This window comes from Bombus huntii, chromosome 6 (assembly GCF_024542735.1).
Source record: "Bombus huntii isolate Logan2020A chromosome 6, iyBomHunt1.1, whole genome shotgun sequence".
Classification (NCBI taxonomy): domain Eukaryota; kingdom Metazoa; phylum Arthropoda; class Insecta; order Hymenoptera; family Apidae; genus Bombus; species Bombus huntii.
The window spans coordinates 3434350-3457961 of record NC_066243.1 but is presented as its reverse complement, the minus strand read 5'-3'; the positions used below and the strand labels follow the sequence as shown (position 1 = coordinate 3457961).

The 23612-nt window shown below is 34.2% G+C and overlaps 1 protein-coding gene and 1 long non-coding RNA gene across 15 annotated transcripts in view; one reads left to right on the top strand and one right to left on the bottom strand.

Moving 5' to 3' along the window:
• Positions 1-943: 943 nt before the first annotated feature.
• The window catches only part of LOC126866589 (acetylcholine receptor subunit alpha-like), a 382525-nt gene continuing 359856 nt past the window's right edge, over positions 944-23612 (bottom strand). For 10 of the 13 annotated variants that reach the window (XM_050620376.1, XM_050620381.1, XM_050620378.1 and 7 more), the window contains 5 exons: positions 12053-12199; positions 11902-11934; positions 11102-11266; positions 7995-8244; positions 2054-7539 (listed from right to left, as the gene is read on the bottom strand). In XM_050620376.1, the coding sequence (XP_050476333.1) occupies positions 7348-7539; positions 7995-8244; positions 11102-11266; positions 11902-11934; positions 12053-12199 (787 nt within the window). In that variant the 3' untranslated portion in view covers positions 2054-7347. Of the gene's footprint in view, positions 7540-7994; positions 8245-11101; positions 11267-11901; positions 11935-12052; positions 12200-23612 lie in introns of all 13 variants that reach the window. The other 3 variants (XM_050620382.1, XM_050620383.1, XM_050620377.1) reach the window with 2 other exon arrangements.
• Positions 8262-23612, top strand: part of LOC126866598 (uncharacterized) — a 65004-nt gene continuing 49653 nt past the window's right edge. For both annotated transcript variants that reach the window (XR_007689932.1, XR_007689931.1), the window contains exons 1-3: positions 8262-9451; positions 11095-11629; positions 12094-15793. This is a non-coding gene — a long non-coding RNA (uncharacterized LOC126866598). The remainder of the gene's footprint in view (positions 9452-11094; positions 11630-12093; positions 15794-23612) is intronic.

Genomic DNA, 23612 nt, shown 5'->3' with positions numbered 1-23612 from the left:
GTAATTAATCAACGTATCATTTGAATTTGACGAAGTTTCCTCGTAATCAAGCAATAATTTATAGAGAAGAAGACACAAAATGTTGAAATAAGCGTATAGAAAGAACAAATTGTATAAAAATGAAACGATAATTAATATTAGATACTCACGAAACGAGTTTACTGGCAAATGTGTCTACGACGTAACCTAACGTCTAACCGCTTCGATCTCCAAGATTAAACTGATACCTCGATTTATATATCGTCGCGGTTTATGGTGACGAGGAGTGGAGGTATAGGGATACCCGCCGATCAAGCGTGTACAATGACTCGACAAATTCTCGAAAAACACATGTTTTCAGTAGCGACCTTATTACGTCCCAAACAAAAAAAACGATATTAAACTGAACAAAGATATGTTCGTAGAAAGTAACACGCATCAGCTAATATCTCGAGATATTTCGATAAATTGTAACGAACAAAATATATGTATTTAAAGCGTAAGAACGATTCTGCGCGCGAGAATTTAATCGACTTTTCAATTGATTACAAATTGCATTATTAAAAATTTCCAGGAAAGTCTTGATTCGTTGGAAATTCATGGAAATTACTATTTTTTAAGCTGGTATGTTATATTTTTTTACATTATTTAATGCATTTTTCTGTAGTTCTCTACAAAAAGGTATTAGGATATTTAGGTTAGGCACGACAAATGACCAGTTTAAAAGATATTTTAACTGCAATGTCGTAAAACATATCGTATGAGAGAGACAAAGAAAGGCAACGGCGTGCTTTTGTTTTGTTTATGTTTTCGATCGGACGAAACAGTTTAAATTTGTTTGATTTATCAAATTTATTCATTTCGTTTTAAATTTTGAAACTTTATTTCGTATTTTCTAAATATATTTTATATTTTAACGAATTTGATAGGAAATGAGTTTCTAGTAGAAAGACGAGAGAAAAGATTTCTACGACAACAAGTTTTATTCTTCGAATGCTTTTATCAAGCATGATTACAAAACCAAGCAACAAGAATCTCGTCCTTACATCGTGTAGTCTTAGAACAACGGTCGTCAATAATTTATAGGTACATATTTAACAAACGATATACATAGTAGTTGTATCTAACGATAGTATTCAATACTCGGATAATTTTCTCCCTTATTATTTTTTCTGCTCGTTATTTTTCTCATTTTAAATAGCACTATCGCTATACAGTACATTCGTTTACTATAATTATCGTTATAATGTAACCATATCCTTACTCATCCTTAGCCTACGTCACTAATATTTCTCAAGTATGGAATTGTTAAGCTACCTTTTATTAAGTTACGCATTAAAACGTGTCAAGTGGTCAAAGATCGGGACGCGGGTGTCGATATAAATGAGTCTCGGACAGTCAACTCATAATGAAGTGATAAGAAGAGAAATTCTGGCAGTTCTGGAAGTGACAAGTTACTTTTCTCCCTTTCAATCGTTCCACGTTAGCCGATCGCTTGACTCGAATGGAATTTTTCTTCTTTGTCGCTCCCAGAATATCATAAATGACTGAACATTTTGGTACGTCGTGTCGAGTTTTCGCGAGTCGATGAGATAATCGAAAAGAGCAGATTTCACGATGACTGATTGTTTGGTTGTTTTTCAACGTTTATTGTCATTATACGATTTAGGCTTGTCGCGCGTTTACTTGGCACTGTAACATACGAAGTAGGAGATACAAATGAAGAATGTAGGTTGAATTTATCGAGAATCGATGTATCTGTTTCATGGTATTACGAAAAATTGTATCGTTTTTAAGTCAAACGATGTACTACATTTAGACTGTGGATCTTTATGCAATTTTCTATTTTTATTAACATAACAAAATGTAACCTACTTACATAAAGTTATTATTTCACCTGTGAAATATCGCAACAAGTAGTTTTTCGCTTCAAATATCTTTTTCCTTTTCGCGTGCTACATGCATTTTGTACATTTTCCTAATTTCACATTTTTGCTGAATGCACAAAAATCCGCGATCCAACTGTAATATATCGTTACGCTGAAAATACGTGTACAATATGTTTTAAGTTCGATTTCTCCGTATCTTCTTAAATTTATTACATATTCCGTTTATTTAACGATGGTTACGGTACATGTAACGAGCTTCGATTGATTTTAATTAATTCCTCGGCATTTTGCGCAATGTTTTTTTTTTTTTTTTACTTAGAAGTTTCCAAGCCTTCAAGAAAAACGTTCTTCGAAACTTTTTGCAAATCAACCCTTTCCTATCATCGCCGAATCTTTGCTTTTTGTCGGTTCGAATTTTATAACACATAGAAAAAGACGTTAAAAAAATACCAGCGTCTTGGCGAAAGAACAAGGTATTAAAAGGTGAAGGTAATTTGTTAACATCGAATTTTGTTTTGTATCTTTTTTCAGAGATTCTTGACGAACAAAGGTCGCACGAGTATCTTCCGAATTTCAGTAAACAAATATACACGAAATTCACGAAGATTCGATACTAAAATCCATTCGTGTTTCAGGTAACACCCGCATAGCGATCGCTCTCAGAATATATGCAGTTTTATTTAAATATCGATCAAGATACGGGCAAACAAGCACGCTCCTGTTTCTTCCCTTCTTCCATTTAATTCTGTATAAATTGTGTATCGAGGAACGATTTGAATCCGCGTTATTTTTGCTTGTTTCGTCGGCAAAACGCCACTCTTTACCGCTGGGAAAAACGTTGAGTAGAGTTCCAGGCGAAGGCCACGATGACCAATGACTCCACTTAGCAAGTTATCGTCTGCAGCATTGCGATTTTATCCTAAGGTTAATATAGTTAGACGAGACCCGTTAACGTTTATATATATATATGTATTTGTTGCGTGAATGAAAATATTATAAACGTGAATTATCGTTATCGAATGAACTAAAGTAGAGAAGTTATCGCGAGGAATACAATTAGACGCTTGAACAAACTGCTGTGGTCTAGAATCTCCATCGACGAGAAGAATGCATTCTCTTTTATCTTTCGCTTAAGATCGAGCAATTGTGTATAAAAACTTGAAAATATTACATCCGTAACGATTAGTTGAACATCGATTGAAATTTCACACGCGAACACAGAAATCGTTTACATTCTTATGAAATATTAATATTATGACACAATCTTACGACAAAACACGATCGTATAGCATACGCCATGGAAAGAACAGACAGAAACAGCACGGAACTTACACTCACACTTAGCTTAACGAAGCAACGGAGAAAAACGAAATTACGTCGACTCGTTCGTTGTCATTGATCAAACAAAATGACGTTTAATGAATCTCAACTACCGACCATCTTCGCGTTACAACGATTTTTAAACAGCGTCGTGGGACCCTTTCGTGCAACGCGTGATCCCAGTTTTTTGCAATAGTAAAAAAACCTCAATCGCTTTATAATATCTGGCTTACGTTATCTTTAGCTATGTACATATTATTTACACACCTTAGACTTAATATATATATATATATATTTATATATAATATCTGTTCTATGCCGCTAATTACTATCTAAATACCGCGCTCTGGTTCTCGCTTTCAAGAACTTTTAGCTTTCCCCTTCGTGGCTCTTGGACAATTACCTCGACCGCTCTGCTTCATCGTCAACAACAACTAAACAACTACAGCGACAGGTTAACAACTGTTAAAATATCAATGTAACAATAGCCGATCATCGTTGGAATAATCTACTATTGTCAAAGTGAGACTTTAAGACTCGTAGCTTTGCGGGGCCGAGCTTGCGATCCGGTACAACTGCTTCGACGCACTAATGCGTAATTACAATGTTAACATGTAAATAAGTAACTGACTCTATCATAGAAAATGTGTGCGTTCTTTCCTATCGTTTTAGTGCAAAGTAAACCTCTTGCAAGTCTCGTTCGTTCCTCTAAGGGAGAATCGTGGCCTCTGGAACATCGCGGCCGAAACGTCGACGTTGCGACTTCCCGTTCGTTCTAACATTCGTTCGGCGTTCACTGGACGATTTTTCAATCAGGTAGCAAATACTTTTACTTGTCTTCCGACACTACGTGTTCCGAGATCGGTTCTCCATCAATCAGAAACCATTCGTTTATCGTTTACATCCGTTTGTTCTCCGACATTGAAATTTTTACGCGTTGGTCAATGTTGAACTTGATGCCCCACTTTTTGTTAATTTTTATTTAATTTTGCACGAGGCTAGGTCGATAAATAACGCATGCTCGCGTGTAACTGGAGAACGAAAGCAGCGGGAACGGCACCGGCTACGTTCAGTTTGTAGCTACATAGCTTCCTCTGTGTTTACGACGAGCTTGAACGCTCGTTCAACGTTGAATGCAATGTCAACGAGATTCGAGCAGCGTGCAGTAATTGAATTTTTAACGGTGGAAAACGTTACGACTAGGGAAATACGTCGGATTTCGTTCGTTTGAAGCGCGACGATGAAGTCAAGGCAGCTGCGAGTCCTTTTATCGAAAGCAGAATCCTTCGCTAACGGAATGAAAAATCTTGCGATTATATGGAAAAATAGGTACGTTAGTTCGTAGCCAATAAATTGCTTTTTAGTTTCTTTCTCGTTTCGTTCGCTGTCTTCATTCTCACGGTACAGTGACGAGTATTGATTCGTTATCAGCCTAGTCTCGTACATACGTGTTTTACAAGTAGCTACCGATTGAGGAGGAACCGCGGAGCTTATCAATACGACGACTCAAAAACGTCTTTCACACTAACAACGCTTTCTAATGGCAGTATTTACGGAACCAATACTTCTCATCCTACAAATGTATTTACAATGCAACGTGACGTAAGGCATCGTACCTTGGATGCGTTAAAATTATTACTCTCAGCTACGAATATAATCTAAGAAACGTCGAAGAATTAGGGATTCGCCGAGTCGAGTCGCAAAATGTCCGGATAAGGCTTTTTCCTTCTATCGCGAAAAAGTAGTGGTGAGTTTAACGAAGCTAGAAATGAACGATTATCGTTGAGCATTGGTAATTCGTGAATTTTGCCATGGAATCGCAGATTCTCCGACGTTATGTTACAATTCTCGCGAATATCAGTCCGCTCGCACGAGGCGCAACTAACGATCATTTAACTGCGACAGTACATATTTGTATATAGCGCATAATTATCTAATGAAAATGTAAGTGAAAGAAACGGATGAACACGAAACGGAATAAAAAGGAACGAAGACAACTCACAGTGACATCAACCACGTACTACAGCATTGAACAACGACATCAACGGTTGTTCAATGAGCTACATCTATCAGCTTTAGAATTCGTATGCTTTACTTGTTCTTACAGAACTATTGGTTATTATTATCGTAATGTCTCGCGGGTTTCGACTCTTGTTACAAAATACAATATTTTTACAGAGGCGAAGTATAACATGTGTGCAACGAAATGTCCCTCGAGATAGTATGCATCGAACGACGAATGGGAATTGTTAAGTTATATTTCGTGCTAATTACCGATATATCGACAATGAACACATTGTATGATACGCTAAATATTCTAAAGAAAACAAACGGAAATATTTTATGTCCACTACGTTTTCCTATTTTCCATTTTGCGTGAAATTATGCAAGTTTCAAGAATTGTTTAGTTTGGCAAATACTTACCTTGCTTGGATGTGTATTATTTAGTTCCAGTAATATCTCAAAAAAAGATACTTTCGCATTTTTATAACTGCATATGCGTTAGACAAATTTTGTAAGAACTTATTTGTAATACGTGTTTTGAAATACCAACTACTGTAATTTCACAAAAAGCTGTTTTTATTAGCACGTTTACATAAAAGATGGAGTCGTTCGAATTTTGTATAACTTTCAGAAAATTTCTAACTATTTCAAAATTGATCGAAGGAAACGTAGCGGACTTTATTAAAAAAGCAATTGGATTCCTATTAGATGCGAAGTGTATATTACATAATTAACATGATTAATACACGATACGTGATTAACATTACAAATAAAGTTTAACTCGGCTTCAATTTAACGTGCAGATAATAGATGAGATATACTCTTTTAAGTTCTCACTTTGAATTGCTTGCTATGCGTTTGCAAAAATGCAATAAAAATGCAAAACGAATTATCGTTATAGGTAGATCTATACATAACGAATGAAATATAGTCTTTTAATTTCTCGCTACAAATCGGTTCCTGCCATTAAAAATGCGAAATTAAGGAATAAATGGAAAATACGTTTGCGCGATTTTCGAAAAACGTTCAAAGAACAAAATATCGAGTAACAATCTCAAGTGACATTTGGATGCACATACATTCAAATCAATGCTTTCCTCTGCTCCGTTTCCCTTATAGATACATTCGTACAAACGGGTACGTCCCTAAATGTTTACAACTAATCGGTTATACGTAATGTTACACGCTAAATTCGTGTCGTACAACGAGCTACCTACGATCGTGATACCTAGAATAATTTCTCTTAACATGTCGGGTAAACGGGATATATAAAACACGCGACAGTTTACTCGTGAATGTTCGTAACCCCTAGTCCGGGACCAATCGTATTCATCGTGAACAACGTTCCAACATTCTGTTTGTTCGTTCGATCTACTCGAGCATCCCGGTAGTTCGATCAGAGCCGCCATGGGCTTAGCTAGATTATTATTACAATGTACCGTTAATTAGCTTGTTGCTTTAAGATAACCCGATTTTAAATAGTGGCAGCTTCATATTACGATTTACTTGAGCAGACTATGTAGATATAAGTTCCTTTTCAAAATTGTTCGCAACGTATCGACGAGTCGATCGTTTCTTTTATTCACAACGGCAATACTCGAACGAAGCTAGGAAATAAATCAAGGTTCTTAGACGGTCGATAATCGCGTCGCAATCGTTCGTTTGTTTAGGTTCGTAACGATCGAAACAAGGAAAGTCACAGGGAATAGATTTTCTCCACGATGCTTCTGGCAAATATATTTTCTCAACCTAAAGCGTCAACATTCCAAAGTATTCTCTCCTTGACGACGCATCGTTTCCAACGTATCGGTCCGTGTAGCAATTTGCATTATTATTATTATTATTATTTTAGGAACAACGTCAGATTTTACGACGATACCGGGAGGTGGCAGAGGGTATATAGAAAGATAATCTCATATAGTATTTCCTTCAACTTTCGTCCTTTCATTTCTTTGTTCTCCCTTTGTGAAACTTGGTGCTTGTCGTATACTTTGCAATTGCTTTGGGGAATGGAGCCCTTTTACCGTAATTTCGTTATTGAACAGCGGTGGAATCTGGAAGTTCCTAAGACTAGGGTGGGATTCCGGGTTGGTAGTAAATTACATCCGGGTGTTGGTCCTTAGTCTTTCTCTACGGTGCAGGGCTCGGGCATGGACTATTGCGGCGGACAGTTTACTACCGTCGTGGTTGCGAATTCGCTGAATTTTTTATCAATTGGTACTCGGTCGTCGTAGAGGGTGGGAGCCTGCAGGATGATACCAGCTGTGCCAACCAGCACCGCCAAAGTGAAGATCCAAAGAAACAGTCTGTCCAAGACCATCGCCACGTATTTCCAGTCTTCTTTCACCTTTTTACAAATTATTCGTATTAGATTCTACGGTAAAGTGTACTAATGGTTATTTACGCGAAGATTAGTTCTGCTTCTCTTTAAAATCAAGAGAACCAATTGTAGCATCTTCGATTTATATAGTAACTTTCTTGCCTTTTCCATTTTCATCCGAGCAAAGACTTTCAATGTCATCGTAGTGACGTAAACTACACGAACGAATAATATACACATACATATCAAATTGAAGAGATTATAGCCTTTTATGTTGAAGCTTAATACGTGGATATTAGAACAAAGTGAAAACATGTTTCAATGAATTACAAACTTCGTTTATTTTTCCAAAAATATACGCGTACGTTACTATGTACTCGTCGTATAGAATCAAAGCATGAGACACAAAATATTTAGACATAACGGTGTACGAAATTTATTAAAAGAAGCTTTTAGAAAGGTCACATTAAGAGTAAAATTACCTTAGTCGAGTCTTCGAGCATCTTGGTGTGCTCTGCGATAAAACGCACACAGATGCAGGATTTGTGAATTTCGGGAGGACAACGCGAATGCGAGAAGGCTGGTGGACTTCGTAGTACCGGACTTTTCACCTCTTCGATTCCTGCTTCGCCAGAAACAGAGAGATCCTCGCATTCTGTATGAAGAGGAAGCGGCGGTAACGGTGGCCCGTGGATTAAGCAACTTCCACCGAACCTTGCACCGTCAGCAAGGCTAAATTGCGAACAAGACAATGTAACTTGATTACAACATTTCCTTCTACCATAATAACCGGTGTATATAAATTACTTGCTCTACCCTATCGTAATTTAAAATCATTCTGTAATTTCAGGATGTGTATCTCGTTAAGAAATCATTTATATTCACTACTTGATTGTTCTCAAAATAGATATTTATGTTTCTCATATATCGCCCTGTGTCTCGCTATGACGAGCATGTACATAAGATCGTGGTTAAACTTAATTTAATTTGGGTTGTGATCATTAGTTGAACTAAATGTCTTTTTGAACTATATCTTGCTGACAAAGATGTGAAAATAAAGTTGTTCGCAGTGCGATCGATCAAACTTACCGTAGTATTTAATTTTCAAAATTTTTAATTTAATTAAAAATGTGGAATACGATCATCGTATTTGAATATTATCGTTTTTTCAGATCGCGTCATTTTCGCTACGCTTTAGAAACGTTACGATCGAGACTTGAGTATCTTGATACATTGAAAAAGATGGAAAGTGTTTAAATGTCAAATATATTTGCACCGAATTAGGTTTTATAGCTAACAGTCTGTCTGCCTGTATTATCTTTGTACATAATAATTCGGCCCACTAGAAATTATAGAGAATTTGAATTTTTATAAAGATATAAAAACGTTCTTGTGTACTCTTATTAAAGTCTGATTTATAATCATATTTCGTTACCATTAAGAGGCTGCGAACTGTAATTTACATTTGAATCGAAAGAACAATTTTATTAATTTTGTTTAGAGATCATAAAGAAATTCAGTATGATTGAAATTAACGTAGATCGTGTAGTTCTGAATTCTGTGACCATGCTTTTGTTGATGCTTCAAGTTCCTTGTTACGCCCCTAGGCTTACTATAGGTTGTGTCCCTAACCGTCTCCCTTGGTACTACAATATCGCAGACAGATCGTCTTACATGACCAGAGAGATATACACAATGTAGCGATAAGCGCATAGTTGTCGTCAAGCAGGGAGTTCTAAAAAACATCGATTCGCCTTCGTCCGTTATTTTACCTACACAAAAACGATGGCATACGTGACCATAGCCGCGAACGGTTGCGAGACCCGAGCGTGGTGGGGGTCATCTCCCAGAGAAGACAAAGGACAAAATCGAAGGGCAGTCAGTGGCAAATGAGGATTCAAACCGAATGCGTCGAGAGGTTCAGAGGAATAAAATCGAGGTAGGTTAGTCAAACGAATACATCGAGAAATATCATAAAGTCGAGTCGAATTATAATAATAAACTAGTTGTATCATCGTTGAATCATTTGTAACGTGTTAATTATAATTTTAAATATTGTTAAAAATAGAAGCTTATATTAACCCTGTTAATTCACTGTTACAATCATTTGAATTACCTCTGTTATCCTAATCGAAACAGGGGAACGACTGATTCGCGACGTCGATTATCAGAATCGTAGCGAAAATTTATGCCTCTCGCTGACGCGTTTCTACGCGATCGCGTCTCTTCTCGAACGGTCGTAACATTCCTAATGTAGTCTAAATCTGTTGCCATTGTTGTTCTGTGCTATGTCTCATTAGATTATCGATATATGGGCGAAATTATCTTCGCTAGAAACTCAATTTAATGCCTTACTCGGGTTACAGAAGTTTCTTTATGGCACTCCAACTTTGTTTAAACTGGACTTTGCAGTAAAGTCGTGCAATCTTGTTACTTAATCTCATAATAGAATAAAAGCGTAACGCATAATCGCGTCAATTATTTCATTAATTACTTGTTAAGCAACTCTTGATACATGGTCGTGCGAATTATTCACGGTTAATTAAGCTTGAGAAGAAATTTACGTTAAACGAATGCCAGCTACAACGCCTTTCCAGAGTAAGTTAAGCTGTGCTTTATGAGAATACGAGCACTTCTGGCTGAATATATGGTTTAGTTACTTTTCGAAACTTCAGCCGCGAAACTAAACGTAGAAACCTTCTGTGAATACGAAGAAAATAGTTCAGTGACATTTGCTTAAACGCTTTGTGCAATAAGTTTGAAAAATAAAAAAATAAAGACAATTGTTATAATATTCGGAATAATGAAATTTCGGGAAAAACGTTATTACATTACGAATCAAATATATCATTTTCTCCGCAACAAAAGGATAATACGACAATATGATCGAATCGGTAGCCACAAATTGATGTTAACAGATGGTCCCCGGAATTCCGAATTTGCATAGAAATGTAAATACCGAAACAAAGGAGAGCAGTTCGAAATTAGAAAAAGACGCACAAAAGGCGGAAAATCCACATTGTGGTTTTATCAACTATGGAATGGAAAGCTTTTGAAAATTTCCGAGTATTTGGTCAAAAGTTCAGTGAGTGGAAAGAAACAAAACAGATGAACAATCACGGGCAGAATAGAATTTTAAATGAACGGCGAAAAAACAAGAATCGGTTAATGAGATAAAAATAATCCGCAAATGACTGTACTAAAAATCAGATTATCTTTAGGTGTACCATAAATATTAGAGACTATGTTACACATACAACCATACAATTAGGTTTAAAAGAAGATTCTCTGACAAATTAATAATTATGGTAAAAATGCTTATTACGTCGCCCATTTTATCGTAGTGTTTATTCTTCTTACAAAATATATACATTTATTTCCATTGTTTTCCCTGTAACTATATATATTCGTATAATATGCCTTTTCACTTCTTGGAATCACTAAAATTCTGATAAAAAATCACTAAATGTTTGACTTTTGAACTTGTAATTATACAAGTTTGTAAATATGGTAATAAAAAAAATAATAAGGTAACATAGTATAAACAATAAGATAATGTCTAAGAATGATTTATATTGACAGAAAATACCTGGAAGGTGAGAGGTCTTCCTTCGATGCAGCACGCATGCGGCTGTGAAATCGTTTGGGTGTTAGATGTTCTTCGCTGTCCTCCTGAGTAGATGGATGATAAGGATAATAGAAGGGCTTTTCCTTCCCTCCGACTGTTTTCATTAGCACTCTGCCAGAACTATATCTGCGAATACATATAAATTTGTGCATACAGTAAAATTTATTTGTCAACAAACTGTCGTTTCTCTCATCTATGAAATCTGTTATTTATTTAAAAAAACAGCAATAGTATATAATATACATATATTTTTCCCTGTAGAAACCACGTTACATATGTTGTTATTGGTCGTGAAAAGATGAGAGCCATTTTTATCGGAGTACGTATCGGGAAAGTTTATTCGTTAAACTTTTTACGAACATAACAATTTTTCAGACAATAAATGGTAAAAAAAATGAAGGATCAAGGAAACAGATTTTAAAATAAATACTAAAATAGAGGAGGCCGAAAACTTTTGTTACCATTTTAATTAACATCTCTTTTTAATTGGTAGGTTTAAAAATTTTCAGGAAATTAAAAAAATGTATTGTAACGGAGGAAGCAACGTATTTCTATCAAGAAAAATTTATATGAAAAAAGAGCATTATCGTTTCAATATAAATATCTGTTTTCTTGTGTTAACTAGAATAGACTAGCAAATTATTAGATCTCTTTGAAAATAAATGAACGCTTTTGAAAATGATTTATTTATAATTTATGACTTTATCGAAAATTCTATTGATTTTATCGAATATTTCTAAATTAAAATCATTTTTACTAACTTTCTTTTGCCTCTTCTCTTCTCCTTTGATAAGCTAAGGGCATCTTTAATATGTCAAAACGTCTTCGAGTGGGAGAGCAGTTGGTTCAATTCGATTTCTAACAATGTAACTCTTTTGGATTAAATAGAAATGCATAATAATAAACGTTTACCTATTTGTTTCGAATTTATATTGGGGCCTCCGCATAACCAGCAGGCGAGGAAGGATGTGGATAAAAACTCTCTTCACCCATGGCGCCATTTTGTGAGTTTGCGGCGATCGAAAGTGAACATTAAGCACAACCACTGTCACGCATATGCTGTAAAATAAACAAAGAAACGATGAATTTGGTACAACAATTTTGTCAACTATAAATTAATAAAATTAGGTTTGTATCACGTCGTTACATTTAAACACAAGTTACGAATTAATTAAAATCTTTAAAGCAAGTATTGTCTGTTTCATCGTTCCTATTTTCATTTCAAGTGCTCTGATGAAGCTCACGAAAATTTTAATAGATGCCGAGAAACGAATAATTGCAGCTTTTGAACGATGACACGGTGGACACTGCTTCGCGTGTGTTTACGCATCTTCAAGTTGTTAATGACGTACATGTACGTCCTGTAACGATGATAGACTCTTTGGAAAGTTTTGCGACACGTTCATTAAGCATAAAGTCAATAATTTCCTTCGGTTCAGTATTGTTCATCGCGTCGATGACGTCCTCATTTATTTCCATCGCGGGTATTTTCATTAAGCAAACTTCCTTTTAATTAAACGATTTATCCATTTTCTCGTATATTTTCTCCTATAATCTCGGCTGCGTTTAACTCACAAGAAATGCATCACGTGAAAGTTTCGTTTTCATAGATTAAAAAGGTAATTAAAAATTGTTTCATGAATATGTATATTATACGAAAAGAATGCGTTTTAAAGAGAGCGCGTTATTTTATCAAACAAATTTTTATTCGCGACTCAATTTTATTCTAAATAGTCTTCATTCCCCTGAAATTTTTTCCAAATTATAGAATAAACTATCGCGTTTATTCAAAGAGAAATAAAATAGCACATATAAACGATTATAAACAAATAAGCTTCTACGATTTTCTATGAAAATCTTCGAATACTCTATAAAAACTCCGTTTTCATTGGAATAAATTGTATTTTTACGTAACAATATATTTATTTATTAACGTATGGGCTAATGGTAACTATTTCATGGCGAAATTACTGTTATCGCATGTGATTTTGTTTTATCGTTTGAAACTATAGATTATGTTAATATTTCAATTTGATGGATCCTGCAGATCTTATCTTTTTGTTCTCTTTCACGCAATATTTTTCGGTTGTATTACTGGCAAGCCATTGTCAGATTTCCTAAATTATTCTTATTGATACTCGTAATTTTGTATCTGATAATCTCTAATTAAATTAATAATTATCTAATAATTGAAAATCTCAATCAGTGGTTTGTACAATTTTTATATTTAATTATATATAATAATAACATATGTGTTTTTATTTCTTCTTTCATTTTCATTGATTGTCCTTGACATTAATTCGATGATTGCATGCATGAAAGTAGAAAATCCAAGACTCACTTGTTTATTGGATGCATATTGTACGTAATACTAACTCCAACAGTGAAAAAGAAATTAAATATTATACTTTCACTCGTTCTTTTTAAAAATAATACAATTTTATATTCAGCTTGACCTGGTTGGGTAGTTGAACGTGAATTGATTGTGAAAGCCAGGTTAATCGAAATCTATTTTTGCAGCCAGAAATTTGTTAAGATATTGTATCTTCCAACATGTCTGAGGTAAGGATAGCAGACAGGTAAATATGTAAGCAATTTTTAACTGGATTTGATGCAGCGAAGAGGCGGATTTACACTGGCTATAGATCTTATCTTGTTATGGACAAATTTACAAAAGAGAACTTTAGCGTTATCATAATTGTGTGATCATGAAAATAATTTAAATCAATTAAATTAAATTAAAAAATAAATTTAAAAAGACACCTTAACTACGTTGGAATGTACACACATATGAAACCAGAAACGCTTATTTGTCAAATTCGTTAATTCCACGAAACAAGAAGCACAGAAAACTAACGAAATTGTATACGTATAATATAACCTTCGACCAACAAGTACTTTGGTATTAAAATTTCAAAAAGTTCAAAAAGCCGAGTCAATCGCATTGGCCCGTGAGCGGTTCAAACAACTCGTAACATGCCTGTGTAACAGCCATACTTCACATTTCTATGTCTTTTTTTATCTTCACGAACGTAACTGAAGAAGCGGAATCAAAATAGAAATTTGTTTCATCTACCAGGTATTATTGTAGTATCGTGGACGAAAGGCCTGAGAGAAACCGGGCGAACCATAAACAATGTCGCGAGAAAGCCTAATCAGGCCCATCAATGTACTATCGGTCCTTCAATCGAATAGTTGCGCGAAAAAATAGTCTACGTGACTCTGGCCACGAACGGTTGCGGTGAGTGGTGGGGCTAAGAGAAAAGACAAGGGGTTGCTAAGCGACAAAGACGAATTAACAGACAGTGTTAGTTGAGAAGTCAGAGAGTGCGAATTGCGTTGTCGAGAGAGTGTGGTCCGCGTGAGAGAGAGAGAGAGAGAGAGAGCGCGTTGGAATCGTGGTGAGACGAGAGTTGCGAGTTAACTATTGAGTTGTTTAGATTATAGCACGTTATTGTGATTAGTTCACGTTAAATAACCATCGTTCTTCTGTTTAATCAACACCTGTTTAATCCATTTTAAATAAACTAATTGTAGTAAGATCGTACATTATAATTAATAATTTTAGATATTTTGTTTTGTAATTTAATTATACCGTACATTGTATGCATTGTGTGCACTTTTGCATCCTCAAATTTCCCACAAGTGCACAAAAATCCGTAGTCCGATTCCAACGCCCTTCGCTTATTCCGACATGTTAAATTGTGAAGTAACTGATAGACGTGTACAATAAAACTTGTCATGTGATATTCTCGTCGATATCCACGACCAATCGTTACCAATATCTATCATCGATTATTACCAAGGAAGGGAAGGAAAAAGAAAGGAAACCTTTACAGAGAGATGAGGCAAATTGCCATAACATATAAGCAGGAGTGGGTGCGGTGGAACGACAGAATGTAAATCTCACGAGGCCATTCATAATGGAGATCCATTCAGCGATGGCTGGCCTTAGCAGCCGGCACTAAGGAACAAACTGCGATTTAAATTGGACCAGCCTCCTTTGACTCGACTTGCAGCCATTTATCGGCTCGGAACTCGCCTTTCCACGTTTACCTTCGAGTGCCTACGCCTTTTTCCTCCCCTTTTGTGTTCGCCATTTGTCTTCCTTTTGGAAATCGTATTAATCGGCCAGAAGTGAATTAAGACATCCGTGTTTCGCGTACAGATCGCTGTGAGATCATGAAGCGCCATGGCGCATCGCGTTGTGTCGTACGACAACGAGGCTTTCTTTCTTAGTATTCTGTCAATCTCTGTGACGTAGAATTTACGAATCATCTTAGTATCAGTGATCTCTGGAATTAGCGTGTAAAGCAAGTTATGTAATTAGTTTATTATAACAAGTTGTGATAAATTGGTATAGTAATTTTTGAGGTTAGTAGCGAAAACGAGAAAAAGACAAATAAATCAGCGGACAGAAAAAAGTGTGAAAAGAAGAATATATCCCGGTAATGTCTCTCTTGTCTTGTGTGATTTCACTTTACCGCTTAACAAAATGCTACAAAATAATTGTGTAAAATACTCAATATCTGGTATTTTTATGTATTTTATACGAGTGTTTCCGAAATCGTGGTACAAAAAGTGAGGTGGTGATTCTACATGTGAAAATAAGCGGAAAATAGGTTTGAAGTTGAAGTTGAAGCAAATAGATCGGTAAGTAATTATTTTATAAAGTATAAGAAATGTGTTTGAAATCCTATCAGACGCCCGTCTATTAACTGCAAGTTTCGAATTATGAAACTTCTATTTTTGATTATTTTCGTCAATCATACTGAGACATTTAATTTACACACGATAAATTTACGATCACGTATATAATTGAATTTTTAGAATACATTTTTGCGTCGACTGACGTTTATGTCATAAATGACATTTTGTATTAAAATACGTCATATACTTTATAATTGCGAAAAACGGAAACACAAAATTTTTTATCTGAAACGAATGAAAAAAGCAAATGGCCGAGTATTGCGAAATAATTTCAGAGACGCGGATTTCTTATACAGTTTCTGCGTCTTTCCTATGAAATTCTTTACTTCCGTACCATTCCAATTATACAGAAACAGGAAAATTATTTCGAATAAAAGTTGTAACGTCCTTCTTAAAAATTCCATGGAAGAATCTATTTATGCCAAGAAACGTGCTTTCATCTTCAAATGAAATAGCTTTGTAAATCAAGTTACCCCTCGCACATTCCATCATCTACATCTTAAGCGCGTTATTTTAAATAACCTTTCAATCTTAATAATTCGATAATCTTCCATTGAAAAAATTGTTTTCCGTGATCTCTTAGTTTCTCAATCTTTTATCGCTTAATTTCGGCTTCACAGTCCGCAGATGGACTTGATCTTACAATGTCTTCTGAAACTCACACACATATCCAATAATCTTCTAGTCATGCAATGTATGTATATGTATAATTGTACATGTATAATATAATAATTCATAATTATAATATTTATAATATGTGTAATAAAAATACGCATAACTGTTGTATATCATTCACATCTATATAATTAATTATATTATATATAATTACATGTACTTAAATATAATAATTGCATGTACTTAAAAATTCATTCGTCGTTTCCTTTTGTCTAAAAATATCTAAACTCCGCGTCATGTCACAATCATAATCTCCACGAGATGATAATAATTGAGAAGAATAGATCAGTTATTTCAACGCTTAAGAGAAGTATTCGATAGGAGCACAGTGCGGTCCATCTTAGCTTTAATGGCGCACAATGCCTCTGCGTTTCTTGGAAAAAGCAATAATGGTGTGGTTTAAGGCACGAAGGAGCCGGCCATCCCCTTGAAATTCAACGGAGAAAAGGGGTCGGTTTCTTGGTTGGCCTCCGCCTTGGCTGGAAGCAAGTGCCGGTCGATGCTGCTGCTGATTAATGTGTCACACCTACCGCATCTTTCCATTCTTCCAATGTATTGAAAGGGTTAATATACTATCACCAGAATATATTTATCATTGACGTATACGACGTACACGTAAATCCACTTTATCAGTTCGTCTTTCTTTCTAGTTGTTCCTAATTTTTGTCATTACTTGGATAATTCAAAATAATGGCGATTTCGCCCTATGCCTTTCACTGTTTAGGCAATTCAAACTAATTGTAATTTCTAAATCTTGTATGTATCATTATTTGATTCAAAATAATTGTTTCAAATAATTGGGGTTAGGTTTGGAACCTAATAATAAAATAATTGGAACACACAGGTTGAGTCACTAAAAGCTACCGCCTGGAATAATTCCTTATCCACTGACTTTATCAAAAAATGTTTCAAGTGAAATTTATCGTATTTAAGGAGCGTGGTCGTACGAGTAAATCTTCATTTTTTGATACCTTCTTTTTTGAGATATTAAGGTGACTGAGTTTTTTTAATAACCACCGTAATGTCATACTTTTTATGACATTAATCGATTCAGCTAAGTATTCCCTATGAAAAAGCATTAACCTATTTGTGCTGAAAGATCACTGGTTTGGTAGGTACTTTAACTTTAATTTATCAAGTTTAACGTATGAAAGATAAAGCAACGTGAATACAAGAATATCGCTTCGAGTCTTTCTTTGGCTTATGTACTTCTCACTCTCACTCATTCTCACATTTTATTTAGTTATCATGTACATCCATACTTCTATTTCAGATACACATACAAATTATTCTAATTTTACTCCAATTGTACAATTGTGGAACTTATGTTCTGCTGAACTTATATCCTTAAGCAAACATTTGCATTATTATTTATTATTTTATTTCCAAGATTTGAATTAATACTTCTTTATAACTTATATAGATACTTAATAATAATAAGATAATACTTATATAGATAACGTTATATAAATTGTATCTACTTATTCACAATTTGTGGAAAAACAATTTTGTAGAATAACTAAATACAGTAATATAATGTTACAATGTTGAAATGAAACTTCTTGAAATCTCCTTGAAATTAATCCTCAGCATTATATTTGTATTGACGTGAAAACACGAAATATATTTTGTTCTCATTTCTACATTAATTGTTATGTTTTATAAATATGTTTTATAAATTGTGTACATCATATAAATTATCAACAAAATATTTATTAGGACCTTAGAGTCCTTATTAGTTTGATGCACTGTAGCCTTCATTATTAATTAAATGAATAATTGGCTTTAGAATATCCCATTAATTTTATAAGCTTAAACTTCATTTTTAAATAGGGTCATTACACGTACATACGTAATTTAAGTTTAATGTTCGTTGAACGTAAACCAGCTTACTCGTAGTTCATTTACTTTCACCCTCGTGTTAAGAGTATCTTGTTTGGCAATAAAATTTGCCTCCATATTTGACGACTACTTAAATTCTCTTTTCCCGTTCAATGAGTATAAAAGAATTTTTAAATATCAAGCTTGTATACATTCAATTATGAAATATGATTTAAAATTTGAACAATATGAATAAAAATTAATTATGATTTAAAATATTCGTGATTGCCGTACGTTCTAAATTTTCAATATCTTATTTATTTTTAAAATTAGATTTTTCTAAGATTAAATGTTTAATTTTTGAAACACTAATTGTTTTTATAATAAGTTTCATTTTCCAATTTCCTCTATGATCTCATAATCATATCAATTTAGATGATATTTAATATATCATCTATGTTGTTCTTTTTTCCAATAAATTGTCGACTTTCAGTATAATTTAAATATTAATTACTCATTGAATTATTACTAATTTGAGTCTTTTCTAATTCATTTATACCCTTCACTGTACTTATTCTATGTAGGTATATTCTCTGATCAATATATTAATGTACAATGCTACAATATTATTTTTATTCTGAATATTGTTACTATTGTTGCTTGCTCATACCTGCACTAAAGACTTTAGTGCATGAAAAAATATTTGATGAAATTATGATCAAACATGAGTCGAATACAACTCTAAAACTATTTAAAATAAATTTTAATATATTGACAGTTATAAACAAATATTCATATAAAATGATGATATTCTTTGATGTTATATTGCTTAATTTTATTTCAGATATTAGATTTGACTTAGGTCAAATTATATACACATATGTGAAACCTTACACAAAAACAATAGTAAATTGAAAAGTGTTTGTAGAAAATATTGTAGGTATCAAAATTAAAAAGTTTTACTGTTTTATTGGAAAATATTCTACATACAATGAGAATACTGTAAGATAGAACTTAGGTACAATTTCCCATTCTAAATAGTCATTAACAATGCTGGAAAATGATATCACGTCATCTCTATATAAAGGAAATATAAGTGCAATAAATACAATAAACATTAGTTAATTTTTTCTTGGCTTTTGTGTAGAGCACTTAAATGAATGGAATATTGGGTTTTCTTTAAAATTAAGAGTTGACGCACTATTACTACTAATTTTCCATACATACACTTTTCTTTTTCGTGAATTCGAACTACGTCAACTTTCTTTCCCCCCTGAAAAATTTATTTCTTGGCACTCGCAGTGTTTCTTACGAAAACTCTTCGATTGCATCTAAAACACAATGCGCGTTAGAAGCTCAATTTCTTCTAGAAATTCCTATCTACTAAAAATAGCTTAGTGTACGATTTCTTTTCTAACATGATTAATTACAATTCTGTTAAATCGTTCCTCGATATAATTGTAATTAACCAGGATTCGAATCATCAACCGTTAATTAAATAGAGTCACACGATGGTTAATCGCTCATCAATTATATTAGAAATCGTGCTATTCATCGCGCTGCAGTAACGTTTAATTGTCCATTGCTATAATTATCTGCTTCTTACAAGGTTCGCCCTCCTCTTCTTCTTTCATCGTAATCTCTACCACCTACTTATCTCGTATCTCTCTTTCTATCCCTCTCTTCGTACTCATTACTCCTCTTATGGTTTTTGCAAAGCTTTGCAGCGGCTGCGCTTCCGCCATGAAGCGTTCTTTCTTGGTGACTGATGGGCAACGATGATGAAGCGACTTGGAAATTTGTAGGACAGCGGTTCTTCCCCGTGACGTAGGAAATTCCCCGAGGGAAGGGCAGCAAAAAGCACGGAGGATCGAAAACGCTGAGCCGAGAGTCTTTTGAAGTTCCAGTTTCGCCGGGGTTCGTCCGGCGATCGCTTTATCACGGGTTACGCCCACTTCAACGATTTATGCATAACCGGGCTTCGATTCTCTGCCATTTATGCGTCGCGTTCGATTCCTTTACTATAAATTCAGAAAACATTCCCATGCCTCAATTGCACCGCTGTACATCGACTTTCCATGTTCCTTGAATCTGAAATTTATCTTTTCCGATTTGAAATTCTTTTATGTATGTGTACGTTGCATAACTTCTGTCACTTTGATACTTCGTTTTTTACATTTTCATTGGTTTCAACAGGTTTCGTTGTTTTTCGTTTTCGTACGCGGATTAGTTGTTATATCGAATGAATGTGTCATTTAAATGGAATCTACATATTCGCGGTCTGGCATTATTCGTATAACGTTCCGAATAAATTGCGATTGGAATAAAAACTGCGGATAGAACGAAGTTGTTGGTCAATAACGAACGATTTTTTATTCGAACATGTCTCCGAATAAAGCAGACTTGCGCATTATTCGAATACAGTTTGATTCGGATAAAAACTGCGAATAAAACGAAGTTATATGAGAATAACAAATAATCTTTTACTCGAGTACATACATTGTACCACGAACGCAGAAAGCAGAGGTGCAAAATCGCTAGCAGCGATTTACCACAGTGATCTTACTTATTTTGACATGTTATATATACAAAAATGCCCTTCTTACTAATTTACGTAACATATTATTTTTCCTTGTTAACATCGCAAAAAAGAAACTATAAAGTTTTTAAATGTATATAAAAAAAACTGTTCAGAAACAATGCATTATTGAATTATACATAAAACTTTGTGAAAAAAAAATAAATATTTTTGTAGAATCGGTACTACATCTTAATCGATAATTTGTATAATGATTTTATAGAAGTATGCGAATTTCTTATTACGTGAGATGCTATTTTAAGAATCCGATACTATGCGTGTCATATGATACGATTAATTTGAAAATGTTACTTCAACATTTAGTTGTCGTACTTTTTATACTAAAAGTATATTGTTGTCATATTATCGAGCACTTTGAACGACTTATTTGTGGAAAGGACATTGGATTTCCGTATTACCTTTCTGTAAGAGCAATTCGGTCTGTACAGGAGTGTTTCAAATTTAAGAGTACTCAACATGTAAAAAGCTTTTCTCTGTTTCAAGAAATCGTAGAACGTGGTCTGAGTTGTGCAATCGCGAAACGTTTCAACGTATTATTCAAACAACGGACCATTAAGTTTCGAATGTATACGTCGGTGGTATGATATATGATTCCGCTTCACGCACGGTTTCTTTTTAGGAAAGTAATAACTTCTAGGTATTTAGAAGCATTTGTTTGAAACTAATACCGGTTCATATATTATTATCGCTTGTAATAATTAGTTCCAACAAATGCTACGTCTATTGCAAATATATAAATATATATATATATTTACAATAGATGTAGCATTTGTTGGATATATATATATGTCGGGTTACGTTAGGTTTAGGGGCGTGTAACGAATCTTCATTCGGCCATTCGTTCTAGCCATCGTTGTTGCCAACCGTCAACGGGGTAATTCTTTTAAAGCACAAAGTAACGTTTGCTGTGATGCTCGGTATAAGCTGCACGTAAAGACGATGTGAAAGCTCTCCAAGGTGATCGCAAGAATAAAAGACTAGTGGAAATTTTCCTCTCCTAACGATCGTGTTTGTTCGTTGTATATTGGCCAGGGATACCAACAAAATTCCAGCCGCCATTGCTAGGCAGACACGCGTAGCGGCAACATTGCTCCTGCCCGGGGTTCAGCGACCAGTTGTGTCACCTCGAGCCCAAGCCCACTGTCACAAATGTCGGGTAAACATAATCGGATTGAATCATAACAACTACCTCTAAGTTTTATTATTTATGTACAGCTATAATAATCTAGACTAGAGTATTGGGGATCTTCCCAAAAATTCCAAAAAAAAGGCCCCGATGTCCCTTCGTCTCCGACATATATATATATAGATTTGCAATAGATGTAGCATTTATTGCAACTAATTATTAATTATATGTTATATATAACATATATAATATATAATATATTATAATTATATAACATAATAATTATATAATATATTATAAGCATATACAAGGTGTTCAGAGATTCAACGTTCGAACTTTTCCAGTGTGTTCTACAGATAGAAATAAGACTGGAATATCGCAAGACTAAAAATTTATTAAAAAATTATAACAAAAATATGAAATGCAAAGTTATGCAAATATACGTATATAGCGTTGAAATACTTCTGTGAGTCACTTGCAATGCGTTTATTTATGCAATTTCTAATAAATGTATCATAACTCCTACCTACGTTATTGAATCCTTTCCAAATTTTACTGACATAATCTTAAGACTTTTTCATCTTCCTATTGACATCTACTTGTCTAAGCAAAGTACTTTAATGTATATTATTTCGGCCATTCAAGTTTGCATATGTAAGCGTTCGTTTCGTCAGCCTCTGTATGTTTGTACGTAGTTCAAACTACCGTGCGATTTTATCAATGCAAACTTGATACCGATGTGGCATTGAATTTATCGTAGATTGATGAATTTCATGGCGATTTTGTCTCACGCCTTTACATGCAATTTTGATTCTCGTAAATTTCCAAACCAGAACGAAACTGAAGCGATACAACTGTATAGTGGAATCATGCACAAAAACGGTATACATACGCGACGTACTTTAACCGATACGTGTCACGAACGTTGCGTATTTTGCCTTGTCCCGTACGTATTTTGCGCTATCTCGTATTGAAATAATTGTTAGAGATAGAGTATTGGCGTACATATTCGTCACGTTTCATATTTTTGTTAGAATCTTTTAACGAAGTATTTATACATTTTCTACTATATGAAATTTTAGTTCGTTTTTTGCTTGTAGAACACAGTAGCAAAATTTGGACATTTAGTCACTGGACACGCTGTATTATGTATGTAATATGAGTTATTTTTCTCTTCTCAATTATCTATCCGATCGCGCATAACCAAACAGATTGTATATATACGTTTAATACACAAAAGATCTTTTCGTTTCATGCAATTACTTGAAATAAATTAATATGTTGTGGATAATTAAGCTAACCTAATAATAATAAATAATTAAACAACAAGAAAGATGTTTATACTCCAGACACATATATCTGAAGTGAAGGGAAAAAAAGTGGAACGTCAACTTATTTTCATATTTTCTTGTACAGAGTGTTTCCTACTTTCCTGACAAGATTATAGAAGTATGATCTACCAATAAAGATAGAAAAAAAATTTTATATAAAGTTTGTTTATAAACGCTTTGTTACAAAGTTACAGGCAAATATTAAATATG